Source organism: Micropterus dolomieu, linkage group LG18, assembly GCF_021292245.1.
Source record: "Micropterus dolomieu isolate WLL.071019.BEF.003 ecotype Adirondacks linkage group LG18, ASM2129224v1, whole genome shotgun sequence".
NCBI lineage: Eukaryota > Metazoa > Chordata > Actinopteri > Centrarchiformes > Centrarchidae > Micropterus > Micropterus dolomieu.
In genome coordinates this window covers 9,185,467-9,209,789 of record NC_060167.1, presented here as the reverse complement: position 1 = coordinate 9,209,789, position 24,323 = coordinate 9,185,467, and the positions used below count along the sequence as shown (strand labels likewise).

The 24,323-nt window shown below is 39.3% G+C and overlaps 1 protein-coding gene across 3 annotated transcripts in view; it reads right to left on the bottom strand.

Annotated features, from left to right (window-relative positions):
- The window catches only part of LOC123956836 (plasma membrane calcium-transporting ATPase 1-like), a 121,382-nt gene that overhangs the window by 24,489 nt on the left and 72,570 nt on the right, over positions 1-24,323 (bottom strand). For all 3 annotated transcript variants that reach the window (XM_046029305.1, XM_046029306.1, XM_046029307.1), the window contains exons 3-8: positions 15,520-15,717; positions 14,794-15,051; positions 13,873-13,998; positions 12,389-12,514; positions 9,167-9,202; positions 962-1,135 (exon numbers count right to left, since the gene is read on the bottom strand). In XM_046029305.1, the coding sequence (XP_045885261.1) occupies positions 962-1,135; positions 9,167-9,202; positions 12,389-12,514; positions 13,873-13,998; positions 14,794-15,051; positions 15,520-15,717 (918 nt within the window). The remainder of the gene's footprint in view (positions 1-961; positions 1,136-9,166; positions 9,203-12,388; positions 12,515-13,872; positions 13,999-14,793; positions 15,052-15,519; positions 15,718-24,323) is intronic.

Genomic DNA, 24,323 nt, shown 5'->3' with positions numbered 1-24,323 from the left:
TGCTGGTGCCCCACCCTCCACTCTGTCCTGAAAGCCCCTCAGTGTATTAAGGTCAATTGAAATGACACACAAAATACCTTCATTTCTGGGATGAATCATGTTCCATATTAAAACATCTATCCAATAAAACTGAGTGCATTGTGACCTTCAGCCTCTCAGTCCCTGCTCTGTCTGATCATTTTGTGTGCTATTAAATGGAAGTCACATATTTCTAGAAATCTTCTTGTTCTTTGTCTTCCACCGAAAAATAAATCCACCTTCCAAGAGCTCTAAAGCGGTTTGATGTCATGTTGTATCTTGTTAGCTAACGAGCTACCACCAATTAATCCTTAAGCATAAACAGGTCCTCAGTATGAAAGCAGATTAATAAAGGCGCGTTACAATGACTTTGCAAAAGTCATCAACATCAGCATGTTAGCATTGTCACTGTGTGCATGTTAGCATGCTGATGTTAGCATTTAGTTTAAAGAACCGCAGTGCTCAAGTATAGAGCTTAACAGAGCTCCTAGCTCTGTAGAGTTGTTTAGATAAGCTGAAGGGGAGGGTCCTGTCAGAATTTTAGTGTACTTCCTGTTTAAATACTGTCTTAAGACCAGTCTTTTTAGAAGTGTGTTAACTGAGTCCCCTTAATTATTAAAATACCACTAGTTTACTCATTTATTTTTATAAAGCATTTTGGTTAATACATGTTGATTGTAATGTGTTCCATAAATAAATTGATCTGACTGGACCTGGAGTTGTTGGATGGTGGCTTTATTCACTTTTGATGGAGCTAGGCCAGCAGTTTCCCCCTGCTTCCAGTCTTTGTGCTAAGCTAGGCTAGCTATTTGTTCTGGACCTATGTACTGGACAAACAGAATGAAACTGATATGGTGTGTGTGTGTGTGTGTGTGTGTGTGTGTGTGTGTGTGTGTGTGTGTGTGTGTGTGTGTGTGTGTGTGCGCGAATGCGCGCTCCTTACCAGCCTTGCCAATCTGTACAGCCAGTCTGGTCAGTTTGCCCTGCAGCACAGACTTCTCCTTCTTAGTCACGTTGACCTTCTTCACTGGTTTGACCTCTTCTTTCTCCTCTGACTCGGCAGCCTCATCGCTCTTCAGCGGCTGAATCTCCAGGGCAATGCCGTCCTGGGTTTTGGCTGGGGGGTGAGGGTGAGGGGGGTAAAGTGGTGGTTGTGGGGTAAATGGAGGAGGAGGCAGGTTTTAAGGGGCCAATGGGTGAGGAGAGGGAAGGTGGGACCAGGGCGGAGAGTAAAGAGAGATGAGGGTGAAGAGGTTTAGGAGAGGTCAGGTTTGTGATAAAGAGGTGAAGATGTAAGAGGGAGAGAGGCAGGTAGGGGACACAGTAATGATGGGAGAAGGCAGAAGGTTGTATTGTAAGGAATGAAGATGGAAGAGAGGAAAGTTGGTTGGGAGCAGAGGATGAAGGAAGGCAGGACGGGTCGACAAAAGGTGAATGAATTAAAATCAATAAATAATAAATTACAAAACAAAACAAAAAGTAGGAAGGAGCAGGATTCAGGAGTGATTTGGGGATGAAGGGTAGAGAAGCAGAAAAAACGTTACAGATTCAGTCAGAGGGAAAGCTGAAAACGACCGGACGAGTTTTCTCAGAGATCAAAAAAGACCTCTGACTCTTTAATATTAACATGTTGACCCTTTGGCTGAAAGTAGCATTTCATCAATTTATGATCACAGAGCATTCATGGAAAGGTCCAGGTAGCTTTCAGAGTGTCACATACGAGTTGGGAGCAGCAGTTCATAATGAAGAGCAGCAGACAGAACAGAAAACAGCAGATACAACAGAGAGGATTTAACCGGGGGCTGTCAATCACACACACACACACACACACACACACACATCACTGTGTTTATTTAACATCAGAGCTCAGAGTTTGGAACAAGTTCTGAAGTCTGACATGGCGTCTGGTTTCACGTCCTGCTCGGCGGCTCCTCATTTGCATAAACAAACTGTGTATTTGCGTTTCACTTCATCAGCCCGGATCCTGTTTGGACTGTAGTACTGTAAATGGAGCTTTTTAATCTGTTTGATCTCTGCTGAAAAGCTCACACTGAATTCAGCTGCGCTCCCTCCATCCACTGTTGTTTATCATATATACCAAAGAAATGTGAGCAGGTGATGAATGGAAAAAGAACAGATCTGCACTAATCTGACAGTTTTGATGTGCTGTTCGTCCTCGTGCACAACTGAGCTGACAACGCTGACTGAAACCGGGATGATTTTATCTCGAAATCCCGACAATTCCTCGTTGTAATTAACATTAAATACTGGAAACGTTCTGATAGGGTCATTGAATTAATACACAAATACTCAAACGTCTCTGCTGGTAACAATGTCAACATCACTTCTGGAACCAACAATACCAACAGATCATGGACATAAAGCAGGTTTAGATTCCTGGATGACCAATAAGAATTTTCAAAAAAAACATGAGAAACTTCAGGTGTTCGCTGCAAAACGCTGCCCAGGTTATTTAAAATTTAACCACAGAATTTTAATGACATTCAAACACAAGTCAAAAGTGAAGATGCAAATGTCTGTTGGAGAACCTGTTTCTATTGTCCTGTGTTTATTACCCACTGAGGTGTCAAGTAACAAAGCCTTTTGGAAGCAGCCAAAAGCAAAAAAGTCAGTAATAATAATAATAATAATAATAATAATAATAAGAAGAAGAGCATTGGAATCTGTAGTGTTTGGGAGTGGAAACCATACAATCCTCTTTTGTGCCGTTTCTTCAATAAGTTTTTCAGCAGTGAGTTGAAAATTAATGGTGTTTAACCATATTGACTGATTGGTCCTTATGCAGGACCGACATTTAGCCTTTCGTATGAATCATGTACAGACAGATGTGGAGGAAGATCATTTTGTTGTTTTGCGCATTTGTTTGTAAGATAGTGTGAAGGTGGGGACGCTGTGAGGCTTACCGGGCGTAGGTATTAAGACGAACATGAAATATTGTATGTGTAGCTATATTTTCCAGGTTAGTGAGTATGCCTATTCTTACACTGAACAAAATTATAAATGCAACACTTTTGTTTTTGCCCCAATTCATCATGAGCTGAACTCAAAGATCTAAGATTTTCTCTATGTACACAAAAGGCCTATTTCTCTCAAAAATTGTTCACAAATCTGTCAAAATCTGTGTTAGTGAGCTCTTCTCCTTTGCCGAGATAATCCATCCACCTCACAGGTGTGGCATATCAAGATGCTGATCAGACAGCATGGGTATTGCACAGGTGATCAGCACAGAGGTCATAGTTAAAGGTAGTGTTGTGCTGTTGTAACAGATTATATTCAGAGGTGTTTCTAATTTTGTGTCCTCCCTATTTATCAATATTATATACATGAGAGGGGCAGAATAATAGAAACACCTCTCAATATAATGTAGTCCAACACAAAAACACAACTAACTACAACCTTGATGCTAAAGCATATAATTTAATTAACACCTCTCTGACAGAAACAAAGCTATTATAGAGGTGCTAATGCATTGTAAACTGACATTTAAGACGTAATTCCCAGCTGTGTAGTGTGACAAGCTTTCCAGTGATTTTTTTCTCGCTACGTTGCAATGACAAGTTGTGAAGTATTTTGGCCTTTGCTGATTCCTGACAGTAACAGGAGATAAAAGGTCACCTTTTATGCAGTAATTTGCACTGATTATGCTAATGACCAAATCTCAGAAACGTACACCTCCTCACGATCAGGGGTTATCCATCAAGTTAAAACAAGCGATTTCCAACAAGGGATGTTTGTACACTTGCTCGAACACTCGACAGACAGATCTAAGACAGATTTTGGATATGAATACGGAACTTGAACCAGGAGAGTGGTGTTCATGTCCTGTGTGAAACAAAAAGTCAACATTAAATATTTTTATTTAAGTTAAGATACATAAATTGCGTAAGCTACGAAAGTGACATAAGTTAACTTACGTGTTAACTGAGGTACGTAGTTATTTTAACCCAAACCATGATCTTTTCCTAACCTTAACCAAGTAGTTATGTTGCCTAAACCTAACCAAGTAGTTTTGTGCCTAAACCTAACCAAATTGCATTGTTTCACAACTTTAATAACGTGCTGTTTCAAAAAGGCAATGTTTCAAAATGCAGGCATTTTATTTTGAAAGTGTAACTGGACATTGCATATTTATTGTTGCTAACTTTACCGGACATTGCATATTTGGTTTTTCAGGAGTGAGAATGTGTTGGAATACAAAAACGTTCTTGCATGGGGCTCAATGTCACTAAAAAGAAATCTACTAAGATGACCAACATTTCCTCCCACTTCACTGTTCAAACATCCACAGTGAGCTTGGGGATTTGAGACAAAACCAGCACGTAGTAATGTGGTTTTTTGGATACTTTAGTCCTAAAACTCCTTTACTGTCATCATCCCTGCCTCACTCTGAGTTCCATCAGGTTCATAATGAGAACTTCACACACAGAATTTTGCTAAAAGGGAAGTCATTTCATGACAGCGTGACCTCAACATGACATTTAGACATTCTGAGTGTGGGGATGAGTCAGTGTCAAACCAGGAAGCCGTGGAGCTTTATGTACATGGTCCACTCTGAAGACAAGCCACAACATAGAACTAACCGACACAGCTTCACATGAACAGGACTGAGACCCACTGACCAACCACAGAACTGTAAACAGGCGCAGCACTGAACCATGGGAGAGCGCACGGCGGGCAGAGGGGAGGGGGTGTCTGACAATCAAAAAGAAAGCAAGTCAACAAACAGAAGACGAACTGAAAGGATCACCCCAAAAAAACGAAAAACGACAGCGATGCAGAACCACGACAGAGAGAGACAGGAGGAGGTAGAGGAGGCTGCAGAGCTGTGGAGGCTGCAGGAGACTTCAGCAAGACATAAAAAAATAACAGAGGGAGAGAGTCAAACAGTGATTACAAGACAACATGAAGTCCTGAGCAACACCCTGCAAGGAGGCAACAGTGAGAGAAATGAGAGGAATCAAAGGCGAAAAGAAAAGGAACACAAACAGAACAGACGACAGCCCACAGCCCATAATACTGCAAGGGTGCAACTCCCACACACACTGACAGCCTCGCTTCAGCCAAAAAACATCACTGCACTGTTTGAATCACTTGTTTTTTATCAACAGTGTCAACAGAAAGTCACAATCATCAGAATATAATACATGTGTTGAAATGTGTGATAGGAAAACTGAACGTGTAGCATTTTAAATCCTCCACAAATTCCCAAATACAATGAGGCCTTCATTTTTTCCACTGTCAACAAAACTCAACAATTCCTGCACAGATTTTCCACATTAAAAGCCTTCCAACAGACCCCTAAATTCCAGTTAGGCTTTTAATGTGCAACATCTGAAGGAAGTGTTGAGATCCATTGATGATCATTTAACATTAATAAAAAAAAAAAAATCAAAGTGGACAACAAAGTGGAGGTGATTGAGTGAATGAAAACAGTACTGGTGTTAAAAAAGAGAGTGAGAGCAGCAGAGTGGTGAGTATGACATGAGACATCGGCACAACAACAGTGAATTACTCTGTTGCTCTCACTTTCTCTTTTTAACAATAATACTGTTTTCATTCACAAATGTTTTCCATGTTTCTTCTATTTTTTCTAACACTGTTGAGCTGTCAATTAAACGTCCTGTACAGATGTTTCACTTTAAAAGCTTTTCAGCAGCTGTAAAGACTAAAATGATTTGTAGATCAATCAACAAGCCCATCTATAGAAAATTATTTGGCCACTATTCTGAAAAATCATATTTCAAGAAAATATGCCAAACATTAGTTTCAACTTCTCATTTGTAAGGATTGGCTGCTTTTTTGTCTCAAGTGAAAACCGAACATCTCTGGGTTTTAGAAGTGTGATGGGCAGATTACTCATCAGTGAAAATAACCCTAACAGTCTCTTTTTCTTAGTAGGCTTTTATAGTGAAACAGCTGCAGGACATGTTTATGTTCATTGATTGTAGCTTCACAGTGATAGGAAAAAAAACAGCAAAGTAAAAGCATTTGAAGGTATCAGAAAAGTATCCATACATTGTGGTGTGTAAAGGGGCATAAATTGATTTTTTTTGGCCACTAGGGGGCAGAACTCCACTATAAGCTGACAGATACACAATTCTGACACATAAAGTGCAAACAGCTGCCTACTTCTACATCTAGCAGACACAAAGAAGCATCATCATCCCATTAGACTCGTTCGAGAACAGCTTCCTGCAGCTGGTGGTATCGTGGCTGATGAGAGCGCTGAAACTAAACCATACAGTAAAATGTGCAGTGAAACCAAAACTATGAGCTAAAGGAGGCTCAATAAGCTCAATAAAGCTGCAGAGAATTCTCAGTGGGCGCAGAACTTAAAAGCTACAAAGCAGTCCATGCGACTGAAGGCGTTTCTGCAGATTTTGTCCTTTATGTGTTTTTAGTAGAGGTCATCCATGACGGCTGCTCTGTGAATTATTTCTGTGTGCTAAAGTGTGATGATCGTCCAAGAGCAAAGACTGTGTGTGCGTTTCTGTGTACATCAAGAAGCATTCTGTCTGCAGCAGATGCTCAAACCATGGGAGGTCGGGAGGAGGGGAGCTGTGTGTGTGTGTGTGTGTGTGTGTGTGTGTGTGTGTGTGTGTGTGTGTGTGTGTGTGTGTGTTGTGACACCTTGCAAAGGAAGTTGGACATGTGTTGGATGATCACACGGGACATGGAGGACGGTTGGCTTGTCGAGTTTGGAGCACTGACGTCATCAACACAAACACACTGTCATCAAACCCATTAAATATTTAATATGCAAAGGCACTGAGGGAGCGCTTGATTTCAACAGTGTCACCCATGAAGGACACCTTAGAGGTCAGACTACATGACAGAGTGACCGTGACTGAGTTGTACTTGTGTCTCAATTCTCAGGGCACAATGGGATATTTTGAGGACAGAAAAAGAGTCTTTGCAACCACAGAAATTATATTTTGTACAGAAATTTTTATCACTCAAAGAATAATTTTATTTTTGCTAACAAAACTTTGTTTTGGACTGAATAAATATATTTTGTGTTAGATATTATCAAGATATAAAGATGATACAAAACAAATTAAAAGCTGAATGTCTAGATTACTTAACAATCTCTCAAAAATAAATGGAAAACTGACCTAGACGAAACAATCTCAGAGGCAGTCTGGCAAAATTATACAGAGAATTTAATTTTCCTCAATATGCCTTAGACACACTGTAATTTAGTTTAAAATTGTTCACCATCTTCACTGGTCCAAATATAGATTATCTAAGATTAAGGCAGACTTGGACCCAACATGATGTGATAGAGTTAAACAAGCGCCTGCCGCATTTATACATACAGTATGTTCTGGTCATGTCTGTATAGATTTTGGCATGAATGTTTCTGACACCTTCTCTAGAATATGTGGGAAACAGTAGACCCATCTCCATTAATTTCTCTGTTTGGTGTAGCCCCAGTAAATGTTCCCTTTAATGTCTGCAATATGATGATGATATATAAGTGGCCTCTTTAAAAAAAAAAAAAAAGAGTATTTCCCCTTGAGGGATTAATAAAGTTGTCTTCTTCTTCTTCTTTTGCTCCTTGTTGGCCAGAAGGCTTATTTTATTCAAATGGAGGGATTCTCTTCCTCCATTTCCAAGGTCATGTGCCTTGTCCACCAAGAAAAAATCTGACATACCATTAGAGGGTCCACCAGAAAATTCTATGCCATGGCAGCTACCAACACAACTTTGTAATCCCAATTGTGTTTGGTTTTGGTTTTTGCTTCCTTCTTTATTTGTTATTTTTTCTGTAGCCTCCATTTTCCATGTGTAACGTACACCTATTTCTATGAATGCATTTATATAGATTTACTTTCGTATAGATGTCTGGCTGTACATAAATTTACAAACGGTCTGGTTCTTGGGGGGCGGAGGGTTTTGAGGTTGATGGGATATAGGGTACAATGATAACCACTTTCACTTTACTCATTTGCTCTCTCTCAGTCTCCCTGCAGGCTCGCCCAACCTAAGCAGTTTAAACGGTTTTATTTGGATATCTTGTTTGTTTATTAAAGGTTTATTAAATTCTGCTCGGAAGTTAATGTGTATTTTATTAACTTGCAGACTAGTTCTCTTGGTAGTTAGCTAGCAAATGTCAGCCAGATAAAAAGCTGATAATTAAGCTAGCTGGCTAACTTGATCGTTGTCTGTTACACAGCCAAGGAATTATAATAATTTTTAAATAATTTTAAAAAACTGAACTCATCTGTGCCTCAAATATTTTAACTCAGCAACACAAGTGCTGGCAATGAGTGTGGGCCCAGGGCTGCAACTAATGATTATTTTCATTATCAATTAGTCATTTTGATGGTGATTAATCATTAATTCTACAAAATTTCAGAAAATAGAGACACTGTCAATCACAATTTCCCAAAGCCTTGACAAAGAAAGCCAGCAAATATTCACATGTGAGGAGCTGAAACCAATTAAGTTTGGAATATTAGCTTAAAAAATTATTATGAAAATGGCTAATGATAAATTCAATCACAGCAATTGACTATTGATTAATTGACAAAATCATTTCAGCTCTAACTCACCTTATAGCATGCTTTTAAAATTAAATGTAGCACAGCAAATATTATTAATTCTTAATAATAATTTCTTAAGATTGTGATCTATTTTAAATTCAGAGGCAACGTTAAAAGTAATTTTTTACTTGAACTACATTAATGATTATAATGTCTTGGCCGTGTAGCCAGTAATCATAAAGTTAGCCAACTAGCTCAGTACAAAAGCAAATGATTAAAACTGGTAAATTGGTCTTTGAGTGATAAATTCTCTACAAAATATAATTCATGTGGTTGCACAGACTCTTTTCTGTGCTCACTCTCAGAGTTTAAGGCACAAATATAATTCCACTGTCACCATATGATAGTGAGTATGACAATTGTGGACGCTGTTATTGGCTGTCAAAGACCTGAAGGTTGAGAGTTGCACCCTTTTACAGGTAAAGCAAGGCGAGAGAACGTCCCCTTTATACAGCAGAGAGAGAGAGAGAGATGGACTGGACACTCCCCTCCTGCCGCTAGGTGGAGGGTGAGGAGGGGGTGAGTAACAGGGAAGATGGAGGGACAGAGAGGGACAGATGGATGAATGGAGGGGTTACCTTTGTTGCGATTTTCGGGGGGTCCTTGTTTTTTACCTGTTCGGACAGAGAGAGAGGGCGGAATGCTGATAAGATGGCTCAAAGGAAAAATAAGATCAAATCAAACTGAGGGCGAACACAAAGTTCAAACTGACAGAAACCCACAGGTGTGTGTGTGTCGTGTGTGTGTTGTGGGCAGGAATGGACCAATCAGAGTAGAGAGACGCACGACTTCCTTCTGCAGAGAACCAACAGCCACAATGTTTGACAGCAGACTTAATTTACTGGTAGTTCAGTGATCAAAATAAAAATTTTGAGAAATTCACTTGAACGTTAAACAATGATGTATTAAACAAATATACTTTATTGTTTTGATATATCATAATACTTTGTGTACATACACAATCAGTTTTACATACTACCTTATTGTTTATATAGTATATTGGTTTTGTACACCGTGTATTTTATTGTTCATTTAAATATTCTTTCATCTTCATCATTTATCTATATGCACTTAATACCGTTTGTAGTTTAATGCTAAATTGTGTTTCATTGTACTGGTGCCTCATCTGTGCACTGACAATAATGTTTAATCTAATCTGTACTCTAATTTACTTGATTGATCAAACAAAATAATCACAATAGTCACTTGTAATAATTTTGGTGAAATGATGGTTTTTCATCAGGTCAAACATTTTTTGAAAAAAACTTTAGTTTATGACCAAATACTTGCAAAAAGAAAGAATGACATTCCCTAATGCTATTGGTTGTCAGTCTGAAGGGTTAACAAGTTTTTGTTATTGGATGCTGATCATGAATTGCAACGTCCCCAGTTCCAGTCTGGCGGGGGACCGTTGCTGCATGTCGTTCCCCATATTGCCCTCATTTCATTTCCTGTCTTCTCTCTACTGTCCACTTTCTCGTTAAGGCAGCCAATAAATAGAATTTTGTGAGGTCAAGGTTTGATTTTATTTGACCCAACTCCTAACAATGGTTCTAACCTGGACTATTATTTGGGGAAGAGGGTGCTGACTGGTCAACTGTGCGGACTGGTTCAGGTTGTTCAGGCTGAACTCTGATCTTCATGGCTGTTTGCATATGAACATGCAAATCTTAACATCTGTTATTGATCCTTGTCAGCTGTTATATCTTGATCAGATATGTGACAGATGCAGGTCATGTGCATTCCCTCCTCAGGGACATTAACTTCCTGTTGCCCTAATATGAAGCTCTCCGCTTTTATTGTTAAAGGAGGTGTGGCAAGGTCAACATGAATGCACACACACACACGTCTTTGTTATTCAGCTGGTGGGTTGTGATTGAAGACAGAGACTGAACTTGTGCACTTCTGCAAGCATGTGTTTATGCGTGCACTCTGTGTTTACTCCTATGCTTGTAAGATTGTGTGTAGAGGGAGTTGATGCAGCCACACAACAGTGCTTGTAATTTGTAAGGACCCATTAAAGTTTTAGACTTGGTAGGTGTGGACCATTTTAAAAGGGAGGGCACTCCTTACTTCCAGTAAGATTTCTTACTTATTTAAAGGGTATTTTGAGGGTTCAGGTTTGGTTTTAGGATTATGGTTAGAATGAGGTATAGATTAGGCTTACGGTTAGGGGATCTATTTTGTCAATGAGGGCCCTCACAAGCGCAGAAGTACAGACAGTATGAAATTAATCTAAATGCCCTCATCTTCTGCTCATTTTCAGTTTTAATTTCATTTGAATCTCTTGTGGTTCTCCTCATTAGGAATTCATTACTGGTTTGTGTTTTTAAAATCAGTGACTGGATGCCGAAATGTAAACCTCAGCGTCTCTCTCTGCTGAGCTGGTACATTCAGCCAGTTCACAATGAATGCCTGACAAACTCAAACTTTAGCCAATAAAACAAATGATCAGACAAAAAAAAACTAAAGAAAAAGACATGAGTAAAAGGGGGTTAGCATGATCACAAGCAAATCATAAGCAATAGAGACCGACTGCAGAAGCCTGTTGGTGTTCTTCAAACTGCTCTGTGATAGTAGGAGGATCGTCTGGACTTTGGCTTTTGAAGGGTTCCACTTTGAAAAGCAACAGTATGTAAACAGAGGAAGGTGTGTTTCACATTTTTAACCAACATTAATCACTGTCAAATCAATACCACAGTCCAGTGTACATAAACTACCATGAATAAATGAGACCATGATGAAGTGTTTATTCAAGTGACCAATCAAACTCATGTTTTGTCTGTCCACAGGTCTGTGTGGAAGGTCTGAAGGTCCTTTTTAAGGTCTGTGTGGAAATGCAAAGCATTGACTGAAATGGTCACAATGATTCATTGTTTACAACAATTATTGCTGTTGCTACACCTAGCAACTAGCAATTATTCCATTTACAATAACAGTGGATGAATAACCTTTAAAATAATGTTAAATTTTTTATGTCCTTAATTTTAGGCAGAAGTAAACAAAAGCAGCCTCTCATTTTCAAGAAAAAACAAAATCACTGATAAAAACTGCCAGTCATTTTTAACTGATAAAAATGATCAGCTCTAGCTACCAAAATAAGGAACGTCAAATTCTCTGAGTTACTTGAAAACTCTCTTGATTTCAGTTGACTTTTTTTAATGTTTCCAACTGATTCTGTAAAACGTTCTTAAATATGCATTTAATGGCCACATTAAACATTTACAACAACTCAGCATCATCATGCAAAACAGACTACAGCTCAAGCTAACAGGTCCCAGGTACAACTACAGCATTCTCACCTGGGGAGGGGTTTCGAAAACTGTGAAAATAGAAGTAAACTTGTGAACTTTGCTGTTGTGCACATCCCTTTTGGTCAGATACTTAAATTGCATGTCAGTTGTGGATCACTACAGGTGAACTCATCCATGGTCTCATTTATTCACTGATGATGCTTTTGTAATCTGATTGAAGCTCACTAATGTTAAATTATTGTAGTTAAACCCTTCAAACAGCCCTGCTGTTATCAGCTCAGACTGGATGAACTCTATCTGCTGACAGAGTTGGCTTGTAGGACAAGAGAAACTTCAAATCAACACCAGCTGATAAAAACGTGCAAATATTTCCAATCTGCACTGTTCAAACAGTAGAGTAGAAATATTCAGAAGCTGACAGAGCGATAGTCGTCTTTCTAGCCGAACTTCCCTTCCAGCACTTCACACATGTCGTATGACCTTCAACACTTCAACATGAGCTGTGACTTTTGAGACGTGTGTGACAGGCTTTGTCTCGTGTCTTACTTTTCTTGACCTTCTTCTCTTCTTCGTTCTCGCTGGCGCCCAGAAGAGTAAAGATGATGCCGGTCTGAGAGTTGAGGCCGACGGCTGACACCACCATCCGACCTGATCCTTCCATTACATGGGTCCCTGAGGAAAGATTTAAAAAAAAAAAGAAGAAACAGAAGTCACAACTGGAACTTGGTATTTAACTGTCACTGTGTTACTATCATTTCTGTCTAATATTTTCTTCAGCTGCATCACAGAATTATAAAGACTTGAAACACACTTTGTGTTTTACTTCACTGGTGTTACAGTTTGCTGATATTATAAACCTGTAGAGTTCCCCAAGGATCAATCTTTGGGCCACTACTTTTAAATCTTACAGTATGTAGCCTGTTGGTGGTGTCGTCAGGAGACAACGCATATCTTTCTATGCTGATGACTCACAGCTTTATATGGCTGGGTCTCCTGATGACACGGGACTAATTGTTGGTGTTTTTAGATATAAATTTTAGAAATAATTGCCTGGATGTCACAAAACTCAACAACGATACTCCAAACATATTAGTTATAGATTCTGAGGCTCAGAGAAAGAAACCAAATTTCATGCTTTTCGTGGGACACACCCGCTATTAGATTTTGTATCACACTCTCCATACAAATTACATGCTAGTAGATTGATTAAAAATAAAGCTGTAAAGCTTATTAAGTTACCTCCCCTGTCTGAATGTCACCTATATTTCAGCACCATGACTGGTTCATAAACCAGTCATAAATAGAGGCTACATTATGAAGACACAAACACAAAGAATCTTCCGAAATACCTTTCATGTTGACTTTTGCCTCTTTCACTTAGCTCTACAAATTTTTATGTTAGAGATTGAAATGTCCATCAACATCTTTGGTACAGACAGATTATCGGTGTAATGGCAGAAAAATGTTTCCTCTTACATTTAATCTAACGTTTAATGTGATTTAAAAGAACAAACAACAAAACAAAAGAAATTGACAAGTTGATCACAAAGTTTGTTTCTCCAGGACTTGCCCTTGCTCTTTTTTGTGCACTAAGTGACATAAACATAGTGTTCATATGTTTAAGTGATTTGATATATTTTTCCATATGTATTGGTAATGTATTAGCAATTGCTTTACCGTTTATTTGAAACATGATTTTCCATGCGTCTCCAAGCAATATGCATGGATGCTATATATTTGTACTGTCTTATTATTAGGTTGTCAGTTACCAGTAGAGCACTCTGCACTGCACAACACAACCTGTATGAAAGGTGCTATACAAATAACACTTGATCAATTGATTTGATTGATCATTTGTCCTAACACCTGGTCTGGTCTGATTTGGACATAATGCACACTGATTATAAAACAAGATCTGATTCCACATTGTGCTTCAGAGGATTTTCCTTTCAGACAAGAATCAAAATGAAAGTGTTTGTTTAAGGGTAGTAAATATCACTAGTGTCATGGCACTGTGAGCAGGCACTCACCGGACAGCAGCATGGGGTCCTTCTCCAGAGACTTGCGAACCTGATCGGACTCTCCTGTCAAAGAGCTCTCATCGATCTTCAGGTCGTTGCCTTGGATCAGGATCCCATCAGCAGGCAGCAGGTCTCCTGCAGGCACAGAGGTCATAGTGTGCATTTCATTTGCATGTATTTGCTCTGACAAAGGCTGAACACCAAAACATTACATTAAACACTTCAACCCAACTGCTGAGCACATACTGTTTAGCTCTCTTATTAATGCTAGGACGGATTTTATTGTAAAATACTAAAATAGAAATAACTGGAATTTTAAAGTATAACAGATCCTAGGAATCGACAGCACTCTCAGTCACCCATTCAGTGATGCTTTGAGATGAAAGTTTAACAAAAAAAAGACAAAGGAGCATGTAAAATTCTTAGGGGTAATGTTTTTAGCATGTATTTATATTTTCTTTCATCCTCCTTAAACATTTAATTATGATGCATCACTTTCTGTGTATGGGAAGATTTCCCATCAACCATACCCTATATGACCAATAGGACAGCCCTGTCCACATACTTAAGTGTATTTTTGGTCTGGCTCCATTTTCCCTGGTTTGGTCTAGGGTTCTTAGTTCCAGTGAAGGGAAATCTAAATGTGCCAGCATGCAGCAATTATGTTTTAAACAATAGTACACTTCCAGCTTTGTGTCAACAGTCCAGGGAAGGTCCTTTCCTGTTTGACAGGTTCATAAAGAAACGCTTTGTGAATTTTCTGTGCCTGAACTAGAGCGAATGAGCCTGAGGGGTTTAAGTAAAACTCTCAAGGCTTAAAAATATCTTAAAAAAGGACAAAAAGCAGGAACCATCCAGTCATGTTTAAGTCTGCCTTTAAACTAATGAGGCAGTTATTAACATCACAGTCTGGTGTCTGTGGTCTCCTACCGTATTTGATCTGAGCAATGTCTCCCACCACAATCTCAGCCACAGGGATCTGGATGACCTGGCCTTTACGGATGACAGTGAACTTTTGTTCCTGCTCGATGCGACTTTGCAGCCCGCGGAACTGCTTCTCCTTAGACCAATCATTGAAGGCCGTCACCAGGACCACAATGATGACCGAGAACAGGATAGCGGCACCCTCGATCCACCCAGCCTGGGACTCACCCTCGTCCTCGACACCGCCTGCAACCTGGCCACATGCTGCGAGAAGACGATGACACATTGAATTTGAATCACTTTCATCAGGTAAATAGGTCCAAACAGGTCAGCTATGTCAAACTAAAAATGTACAACCTTAAAGCTTGAAATCATTTTAATTTTAATACTAGTTTTAGCAACAATGTTTCGAAACAGAATGCTTCGACGTAAACGTTACTTTTCGGTTTTCTTTTGTATATTCAATCCTAGGATAATTATTACATTTTGTAGAATAAAAACATATTTATCTAATAATTTAAGATAAGCATCTTTGCACAGGGCCATTTTATTTCCTCAACATGAAGGTCTAAGAGGTGTTTTCAGTAATGAAATTCTGGTGGAGAAATACTGAAACCTTGACTGATGAAATTAAAATATATATTGTCTAAAAATACTGGATCGGCTTAAAAACACCCAATGTGCATTTTAATCGTAGCATGTAAACTCAGTTCAGACTATCACTGCACTGACCTTCACTGTCACCCCCTGGTGGATGGTAGAAGGACAGGCCCAGAGAGATGATGGCAGCGATTTCCAGGATTATAAGCGTGACGTCCTGCAGAGCCTCCCACACCAGCTGCAGGAACGTCTTAGCCTTCTTGGGGGGGATGAAGTTCTGGCCATACAACGCGTGACGTTTCTCCAAATCAACGGGGTTACCAGACAGACCTGCAGACATGAACACAAGACATTAATATTCACGTACAGAAAACATTTCTAAAAAAAGTGCATCTTTGCTTTATAAACAAAGGTTAAAAATAGGGCCTTCTTCAGGTTGTCGAAGTCAAATTCAAACTCAAGACATAAATGAGTTTCAGGTGTGTGAATGAAAGACAAGAGGAAATAATTGCTACACAATATGTATACTGTATGTACAGTATATAGATAAAATCATAACATCTCAAAAAAGATAAGGAAGATTCGAGAGACCTCCTGAAATATGATCTTAATAAGGCAGACTTTTTACAAAACTTGGATCATTGGATTATTAAGCACTGTGTGTGTTGTAACTTTAAGTGTTGAAATTCAAAAGGTTTCCCTTTGAAGTATTTTTTTACAGTTAATCTCTTATGAATTCAGGGATCACGTCTACCCCTGAGATACACTAAATTCTTTTATCTTGGGTCCCAGGATATCATAACGTCGTAACATCATCATGTAGCAGCAGCAGTTATACAGAAGCATGAAGGATGAAGGTACTACAGGTTCAAATGGATGTTCCTGCACAATAGAGGAAGTGTGATTAGCACGCTGCACAGCTGTGCACCTATATGCAGTGAGGGCAGAAGATGCACTATAGTTATGAAAAGTCAAGATTTTTTACAGATTTCTACAAACAGTAGTTGTGCAACATGACCTACGTTTGTTACCATGAAAGACTGCAGTATTTCTATAAACAGTATTTATTTGGGCGAATCACCAACAAAGATTTGTTCCACTCAGACAAATTATGTATTTTTGTGTTCATTATTTCCTCCTTTCTGTCTGGAGATTCAGTTGAAAGACTAAAAGGTCAGACTAATGGTGCATTCAGGTGTAGCCACACAGATTGGAAAAAGAATTCCCATGATTAAAAAGTGAATTATAAACAGCTGTAAGTCGTTGTGTCGTTTCCAAGGTTTCACTGGAAGCAGTTGTTCCCCAACCTTTTTTTAGCTTGTCAGCCTTTAAAACGACCCCTTGTCACCAGTTCTATTTTTCCACTGGTTGTGATCATTTGCAAACACAGAGAAAATATTTTTGTGTTTTTTTGAACATTATTACATGCTTGAGGAGCTAAAATTAAAATAAATAAATAAAAAGATAAAAAGGATGTTTTCTGGGGATTTCTCCCCCTGTCAATCATGTCGCGACCCTTCAGGTTTATCCTGCGGTGCCTTGTGTTGGTCCCGACTCCCAGGCTGGGAACCACTGGTGTGTGTTGTCTGTGGTACTGATGAGTCCATGGCAGCCTGAACTGACCTGAACCCTCCCTGCTGAACACACAATCTGCTGCTCCACCAGAGCCAAAATGCTCCATGTCAACACAATACCATCTGATCAGCTCGCTCACTTGAAGATACTGAAGACCATTTGGAAATCAAGAATAAAAAAACATATACGAATATATATTGAAAATGACTGATTAGTTGCAGCCCTGTACTCTGACAACCAACAATCAAACAAGTGGAATCACTGAGATTCATTAAGCTAATTGTTTTTTCCAGTTAATTAAGAAATCTGTCTGATGCTTCTCTTCTTGTCCCTCTGCAGAAACATCTCTTACAATCCTCTGCTCCCTGAAGATCAAACAATATCTGTGAGTTATTGATTCCAGGGCTGTGTCTGTCATTTTCCAGCAGTGACTCACATTTAACTGCTCATTCATTCTCCATATAAAGACAATAAAAACAAAAAGATTTCTCAGTTGAGCCAGGCGCTTTCAAGGGGGCAGAGCAGGAGGGCTTTGTCTTTAGAGCTCCTTACTTTTTGTTTAAAAATGTTTTTAAACTGGGTGAAAATGAAATTTTATACACACATTTTGCAGTTCTGTTGTGTAACTGTGTTAAGTGTAATGAGCAGCTCGTGTTTATCTTCCCTTTCTAATACCGGTGGATTTTCTGAGCTGAGCTCGTCACCACAAATCCTCATTAACTTTAACTTCAGTAAACAGTGTTTATATGCAGCAACTTCTGGGTGCACAGGGACTGAATGAAAACGAGTTTAACCGAGCTGCTTCTTTTTAATAAATCTCAGTATTTTTCAGTGAAACCTGAAAAGCTGTGACTTCCACTGCATGGCTTTGTGGGCAGCAACATGGCTGCTGTGGATTCTTGGTGGAATTGGGAGATGTGCAGTGGAACGTGATCTGAATGTCAACAGACCGCACTGCCAGGATTTCTCATGAAGGAGGACTCTGTAAGTCAGCACGAACATGAACTGAGGCATGTTTCTGCCTTCACATGTTTATTGGCCTATCATTTTATCTCCTCTTCCTTATGACTTCTCATTAGCCGTCTCTCTTTTCTTTGGAAGCAGTAATCAGGTAAAACTATCAGATACTAATTTCTGCCATTTTGAGAATTTCTCTACTTTCAGATTATTAAACAACCGGTGCGGAAGAATATTTATATTTAACAATTGAAAGCTAAAGGTGATTGTGACAAGAGATTAGACGTAAAAGATGAAATAAGATTAGATGAAATGGGTGACAGGAGAAAACATAAAATGAGAGTGATGTGAAAGGACATGAGGGGAAGTTGAGGTATGGGGGAGTGATCTTCGGTGAGGTGAGATGAAATAAGATGAGATATGAAATGACAGGAGACAAGACGAGGTGAGATGAAAGGAGGTCAAATGAGATGAGGTGAGATTAGATGAGGTGATGTGACATTCAATAAGATGGCTCATGGCAATCTTAGGTGAGATGAGATGACTTCAGACGAGGTGAGACGAGGAGATAAAGTGATGAGAAAAGATAAAACGCAATAAAGTGACGTAATGTGAGATGTTGATGGGGAGTGAGATGAGAGTGGGGTGATTTTAGGTGAGAGAGGGTGATATTAAATTAAATCAGGTGATGTGTAATTAGGTGTGGTGTTATGATGCAATGAGACAAGATTAGATGAGGTGAGATGAGGTGCAAGTGACTTAAGTGAGAAGTGGCGAAATAAGATGATGTGAGATAAAATGAGATTAACTGGAATGAGAGGTGATGACATGAGGCGATAAAAGTTGTGATGAGACAAGAAGAGATGAGGTAAGATAAGGTGAAGAGGTTAATTATATTTTCTAATTATATTAGATAAGGGTGGATGCAAGGAGGAGAGAAAGTGAGATGAGACAAAATGAGATGAAATGAGAGGAGGTGAGACAAGATGTCAAAGTGAGACGAGAGGAGGCAAAATGAGACAAGGTGAGATGAAGTGGTTTTAGATGAAATGCGACGATGAAATGAAATGATGCAAACAAGGATACAAGATGGATGAGGCCAGATTTGGAAAAGTGAGAAGAGACTGGGTGAAGCGAGATGACATGTGAGATTTGAGATGAGATTAGATTACGTAAAATGATGGTGTGTGGTGTTATGAAATGAGATAATAAGAAGGTGACCTGAAATGAGATTAGATGACATCAACTGATGTCAGGATATAAAATAAAAGCTACATTAGGTAGGGTGTGATATTAAAACATGATAATATTTCTCGTCGAGGTGAAAAGTAGTCTCACGATATCAGCGTAACGTGTTGAGTGCCAGGGTGAAATTAGCATAGAACACGCCACCTCCACTTTTAAATCGTTTGTGTGGCAGCATTTTGGGTAGCCGATGGAAACAATAAACAGTGACAGAGTGGCACGAACAATATGTACGCAATATTTCAAAATGCACATTTGTGATATTCATTCAAATAAAAGACTATTTTTCCAGACATATACATCGTCATTGAATATTTCATAAAAACTATGTTAAAAAATCTACTCCTCTCATTCTAGTGAACCCAATGTCTCGCCTCATGAGCTAAGTGTATCGTCACAACCCTATATTCTACCATAGACCAGTATACATGAATACATTGCTGTTTAAAAGCAGCAGCTTCCTGTATGACTGACATGTCTGTGGTTCAGAGCAGAAGCAGAAACTTCTTCACAATGAGCTGGTGCACAAAGAAGAGATTTTAAAAATACACCGGTTGTCAAAGTCATCATCAGCAATGTTTCTTCACACTGTGGCTTACTTCAAAGTTTGGTTTGATCATTTTGAAGGCAGTGATGGATGCTGAAAGCTCATGTCAAGCTAAAATAAAGAAAAGCAGAATCACAGAGCACCTTTACTGGCTGTTTGAACGATATGAGTCTGTTTTTTCTGGTTTAATGTTGTGATTGCGACGGCGGGTTTCATCTGGTGCCTGCCGTCGGCTCACTGTGTTGGTGAACGTCCCTGTGGAGATGCAGATTAAAGCTCTGAGATGATGTTCCAGCAACAGCAGAGCAGTCTGCTGCACACCCGCCTGTCACAGATGTTTATGAATTTCAGCTTCCAGCAGAAATGGACTTCATCTGTCCCAAAAAAAGGTCTCTTTCCCACACACAGTTTTCACTTTCATTCATTCTCCCTGTGACACAAACTACAAACTACAGCAGAAGGAATTCATGTCCACTTTCATTGTTTAGAATTTTTGATGTCCACTACAAAGATAGGAGACTGTTTATCCTTTTCTCTCCTCTATTTTGTCTGAACTCCTTCCTGTTTCCTTTTCATCTCTGCGGTTCATTCATGTAATCTGGCATACCGGGAAAATGCCCGGTGGGCTGACGCACCTTTGGGGCCGGTGCAACGGAAATTATTTAGGGCAATTGGGTAATTTGCTTTACTGACATCGTGCTGGCCCAATGACATCTCTTACTGGCCCTCACCCCCTCTGCTCGCTGTTGCTTGCGTTCTTCAGACGGCTGCTGCCAAATGCGCAAAATACCCGATATGTTTGATACCGGGGCTGCAGTAGCTTCAACATCTGCTGCAGTACCCGAGGTAGTGCAGGTACAGGCACTTGAAGGAGTAAAGGAGAGCCGTGGCCACTGCCAGGCAGAGGAGGAGGCGTGTGTTAGCGGAGCAGAGTGACAAAGCGACAGGGCCGAGGGGGAGAGAGAGCAGGAGGAGAGTGGAGGTGAAGCGGTAAGCATGGAGTTGCTCAACGTGTATGGATGGAGAAGGGAGGGAGGGTCCTTTACACTGGGGACACTGGGGACACTGGGGACGCTGGGGACATGTAGTCACCACTTTTTGAAAGCATTTGTTAATAATGTTCAGAAAAATAGCTTGCACCAAAAAATTTTCATTAACAAATGAAAATGCTATGAGAAAGATTTATTTGCACAATCAGCCTGCAATGCAATGTAAATATAGAAGAAACCTCTGCGTTGTCCAAAAAAAGTAATATGCTACTGACTATTGCATTATATTCTATTGTATTTTTATATTCTGAATTGTCACCTGAATTTTGTGCTTCCCTTTATATAAATAAAGACATTTTCACATTTTGGTGGGCCGCCTAGGCCAAAAATGACAGAGACGATTTTTTGTCCCAGTCCAGCAGGCCTCCATTTTTCTTCCTTGTTACAGCTCAACACAAGACTGAGGTTCTTATTTGAGGTTCTTAATTCAGCTTCATATTTTAGCTTCCAAGGTTGCTCAGCGTAGTGCGTCCCTTTCCTCAGCAATACAGTCGAATCTCAGAAATCTCGGTTTCCTATTTGATCAACTGATGCATGAAAGATTTTTACTTCTCACTGTGTTTGCTGCTGCTCAGTGTGTTTCTCCACCAGCGTTTCTAAGGGCGTGTGTTACAAAGTGACGCAGATAGTTCACGGAAGTAAAGACTGGACCACAATTGAGCTGTTTTCTGGCAGTCCAGAAGCAGTGTTTTCTGTAAGAGATGGTAACTCCCTTTGGGGTGGACTTTTTCACTTTGCAAACCTATTACATGCATAAAAAAGATATATAACCTAATAAAGGAGAAGGAAAAGCCAAAAAACATAATATGACCTCTTTAAGTTTAGCTGTCCCTGCTGACGCCTTTAAAATACAGCCGAGGCTTATTTTGCCTCGCCTTGTGCTGTCTAATGTGTGCAATCTTGCGTGTTTTTTAGGTCCGTTACTGCTTATGTTTTCTTGTCTGATTATTTACTGTTTTTTATGATGTTGTTGCTTATGTTTTATTGTTTGATTATTAATGTCCTTGTTATTTCTATTGTTGCTTCTTTACTTTTCTTACTTCTAATATTTTACTCTTGTAAAGCCCTTTGTGACTTTGATCTGTGAAAGGTGCTATATTAAATAAACTTTACTTACTTTACATTTTTTTCTATCATCATCTTGTAATGCTTCATTCCTTCAGTGCTGTCTCACAGCTGGACTGACAGTCACTGACAGAAACAAGTGATGCTAATGTCAAGCTTCAGCTGTATCTGACCAATGTCAAGTAAAAAAACAGAGTATCAACTGTTAAGCAAATTTTAGAGGCAATGCATTTGCACATATAATGAATGCAAAGAAGATGGAGACGCATCCTTCAAAATGATTTGCACATATCACAGTCTTTATGGATCAATTCCATAAACATAATTTCCAGCAACAAAAGAAACCGAGTTCGTGATCGGGACAGTCACAAATTCTGAAATTAAATATGAATTTCATTTGAAACTTGATTTACAATTTGGATTTGTGAGGTTCAAAAAATTATTCATGAAATAAAATTTAATCTACAGCAATTATTCCAGAATTTGAGTTATTTTAAGTGAAGTGACAGTTTTAACCACTGAGGTTCCTGTTGCTCTACTACTAGATTTGAAAGTCAGGACGAGACTATATTGCTAAATATAAAGAGTCTGGTGGGCGTGGTTTCCATTTCAAAATGGAACATGGACTTGTGTAGCCCTGATGGAGCATGCATGGCTATCTACCGATTTATTCCAACAGAGATACTATAGCTCTCTTCCATTAAAGTCAGTGCCAACCATGTCAAATCAAAGGATTTCTTCCTCACTCACTGGCTAGTGTGAGCATAGTGCTTAGTGCAGCACTGGGTTGCACTGGCTGTATGTATGTTCCCTCTTAAGTTATTGTGTAACATCGACACAAGATGTTTAGTAACTATGAGTTAGTTTGTAACTAAACAGCTACAAAAATTTGTTCCACCACGATCACTTGGGTCAAAATCTCACTAGTTTGGACGTAAAGTCATATCAAAGGCGGTCAATCAATAGATAGAGTTCCGTCATCATGGTTATAGTGCATATTAGCTTTCTGGCTGCCCTGAGCCACTTGGCATCGTAGCACATCGTAGAAAGCTAAATCAATATTGAAATATTATATCAATAAATTAGGTCTCTACTGGATTACTGTGTTGTAAAATTACATGCCATGAAGGAAAAATGATGTTGTGGGGCAGAAAAACGTCTGTTTTACAATTAATGAGCGTAACTCTGTGACATTTTATAATTTACACCTACCCTGGGGCAAGTGTAACTATTTAGTTGTTACTAAGAGCTACGTTGTAACTTATCTCTGTGATGCAACCGCTTTTATTTTAGTAATACATAAATCACAACTTAGTACTAATTTAATTAATAACTAGGTTAAGTTAGACATAGCTGGTGTAACAGGCTTTAGAACACTAGTGATTAAAACAGTTACCTCATGTTTATATCTTCTGGCCACTAGTGGCATTCATCTTTGATTTAACATGGTTTGTATTGACTTTAATGAATGCATTTTTATAGTACACAGACAATTTGTCATATAAAACAAATGCATCTGAGGGCTGAACTTCCTTTCCATAAACAATGTGTGTGACCTACAGAAGCTGTCCACTCTGTCCAAAACTGAATGAAACCTATTTAACCACATAAAGACACAGGCACTATGGAATAATGGAAACCTGTTTTCTTGTACTCCAACTAACGGTAGACATTGCATTAACTGCACAAACAAAACTGTTTTCTATGTAATGAAATATCATCTGCCCTTGAAAGCAAGGTGACATGACTGGCTATTACTGAAGCTCATCGAAACTCCTCCTGCTACGTCTTGGCTTGCAAAAGATTTAATTTACAGTGCAACACAGAGGGTAGAGAATGATTACAGTATCTGTAGTATCCACAGACTGGTGTCAACAGGCTTTTAAACCTGGCTTTAATACAGACGCTCACACCCTCTACTGCAGAATGATGCAACGACTGAGCTTCATAGGGTGTACCCTGCCTCCGCCCAATGTCAGCTGGGACTGACTATCTCGCCGACAACCCTCAAGGATAAGCGGGTATAGTTAATGAATGAATAGATTTGTATTTCTTGGCTATTTTCATGGGGGAAAATTTCAGAGGGAGAGATAGACTATAGTTTATTTTATAAACTATATGTGATGTGACAGAGTGAAAAACCTGATACAAAGAAAGAATGAAGGACATGAAAAGGGTTGCATGTCTTGGTGTCTTTCTCCCGCTTGCTGACTGCTTAAAGGAGCATTCTGCTTTGACTGGCAAAGACATGGATGACCTGAGGCTGTGTGTGTGTGTGTGTGTGTGTGTGTGTGTGTGTGTGTGTTGATGTGTGCATACATGTCTTTGTTACAGTGAATGAGACTCCAGGCACACAGCTCAAGTTGAATCTCAGATTGGTTGCTGACTTCTCACGCCATATAGCTCAAAAAGATCTGACACGCCAGCAGGCTGAGAAACCTCTGTACCTTCACACACTACTACTGTTTGTGTGTGTGTGTGTGTGTGTGTCTTGGTTA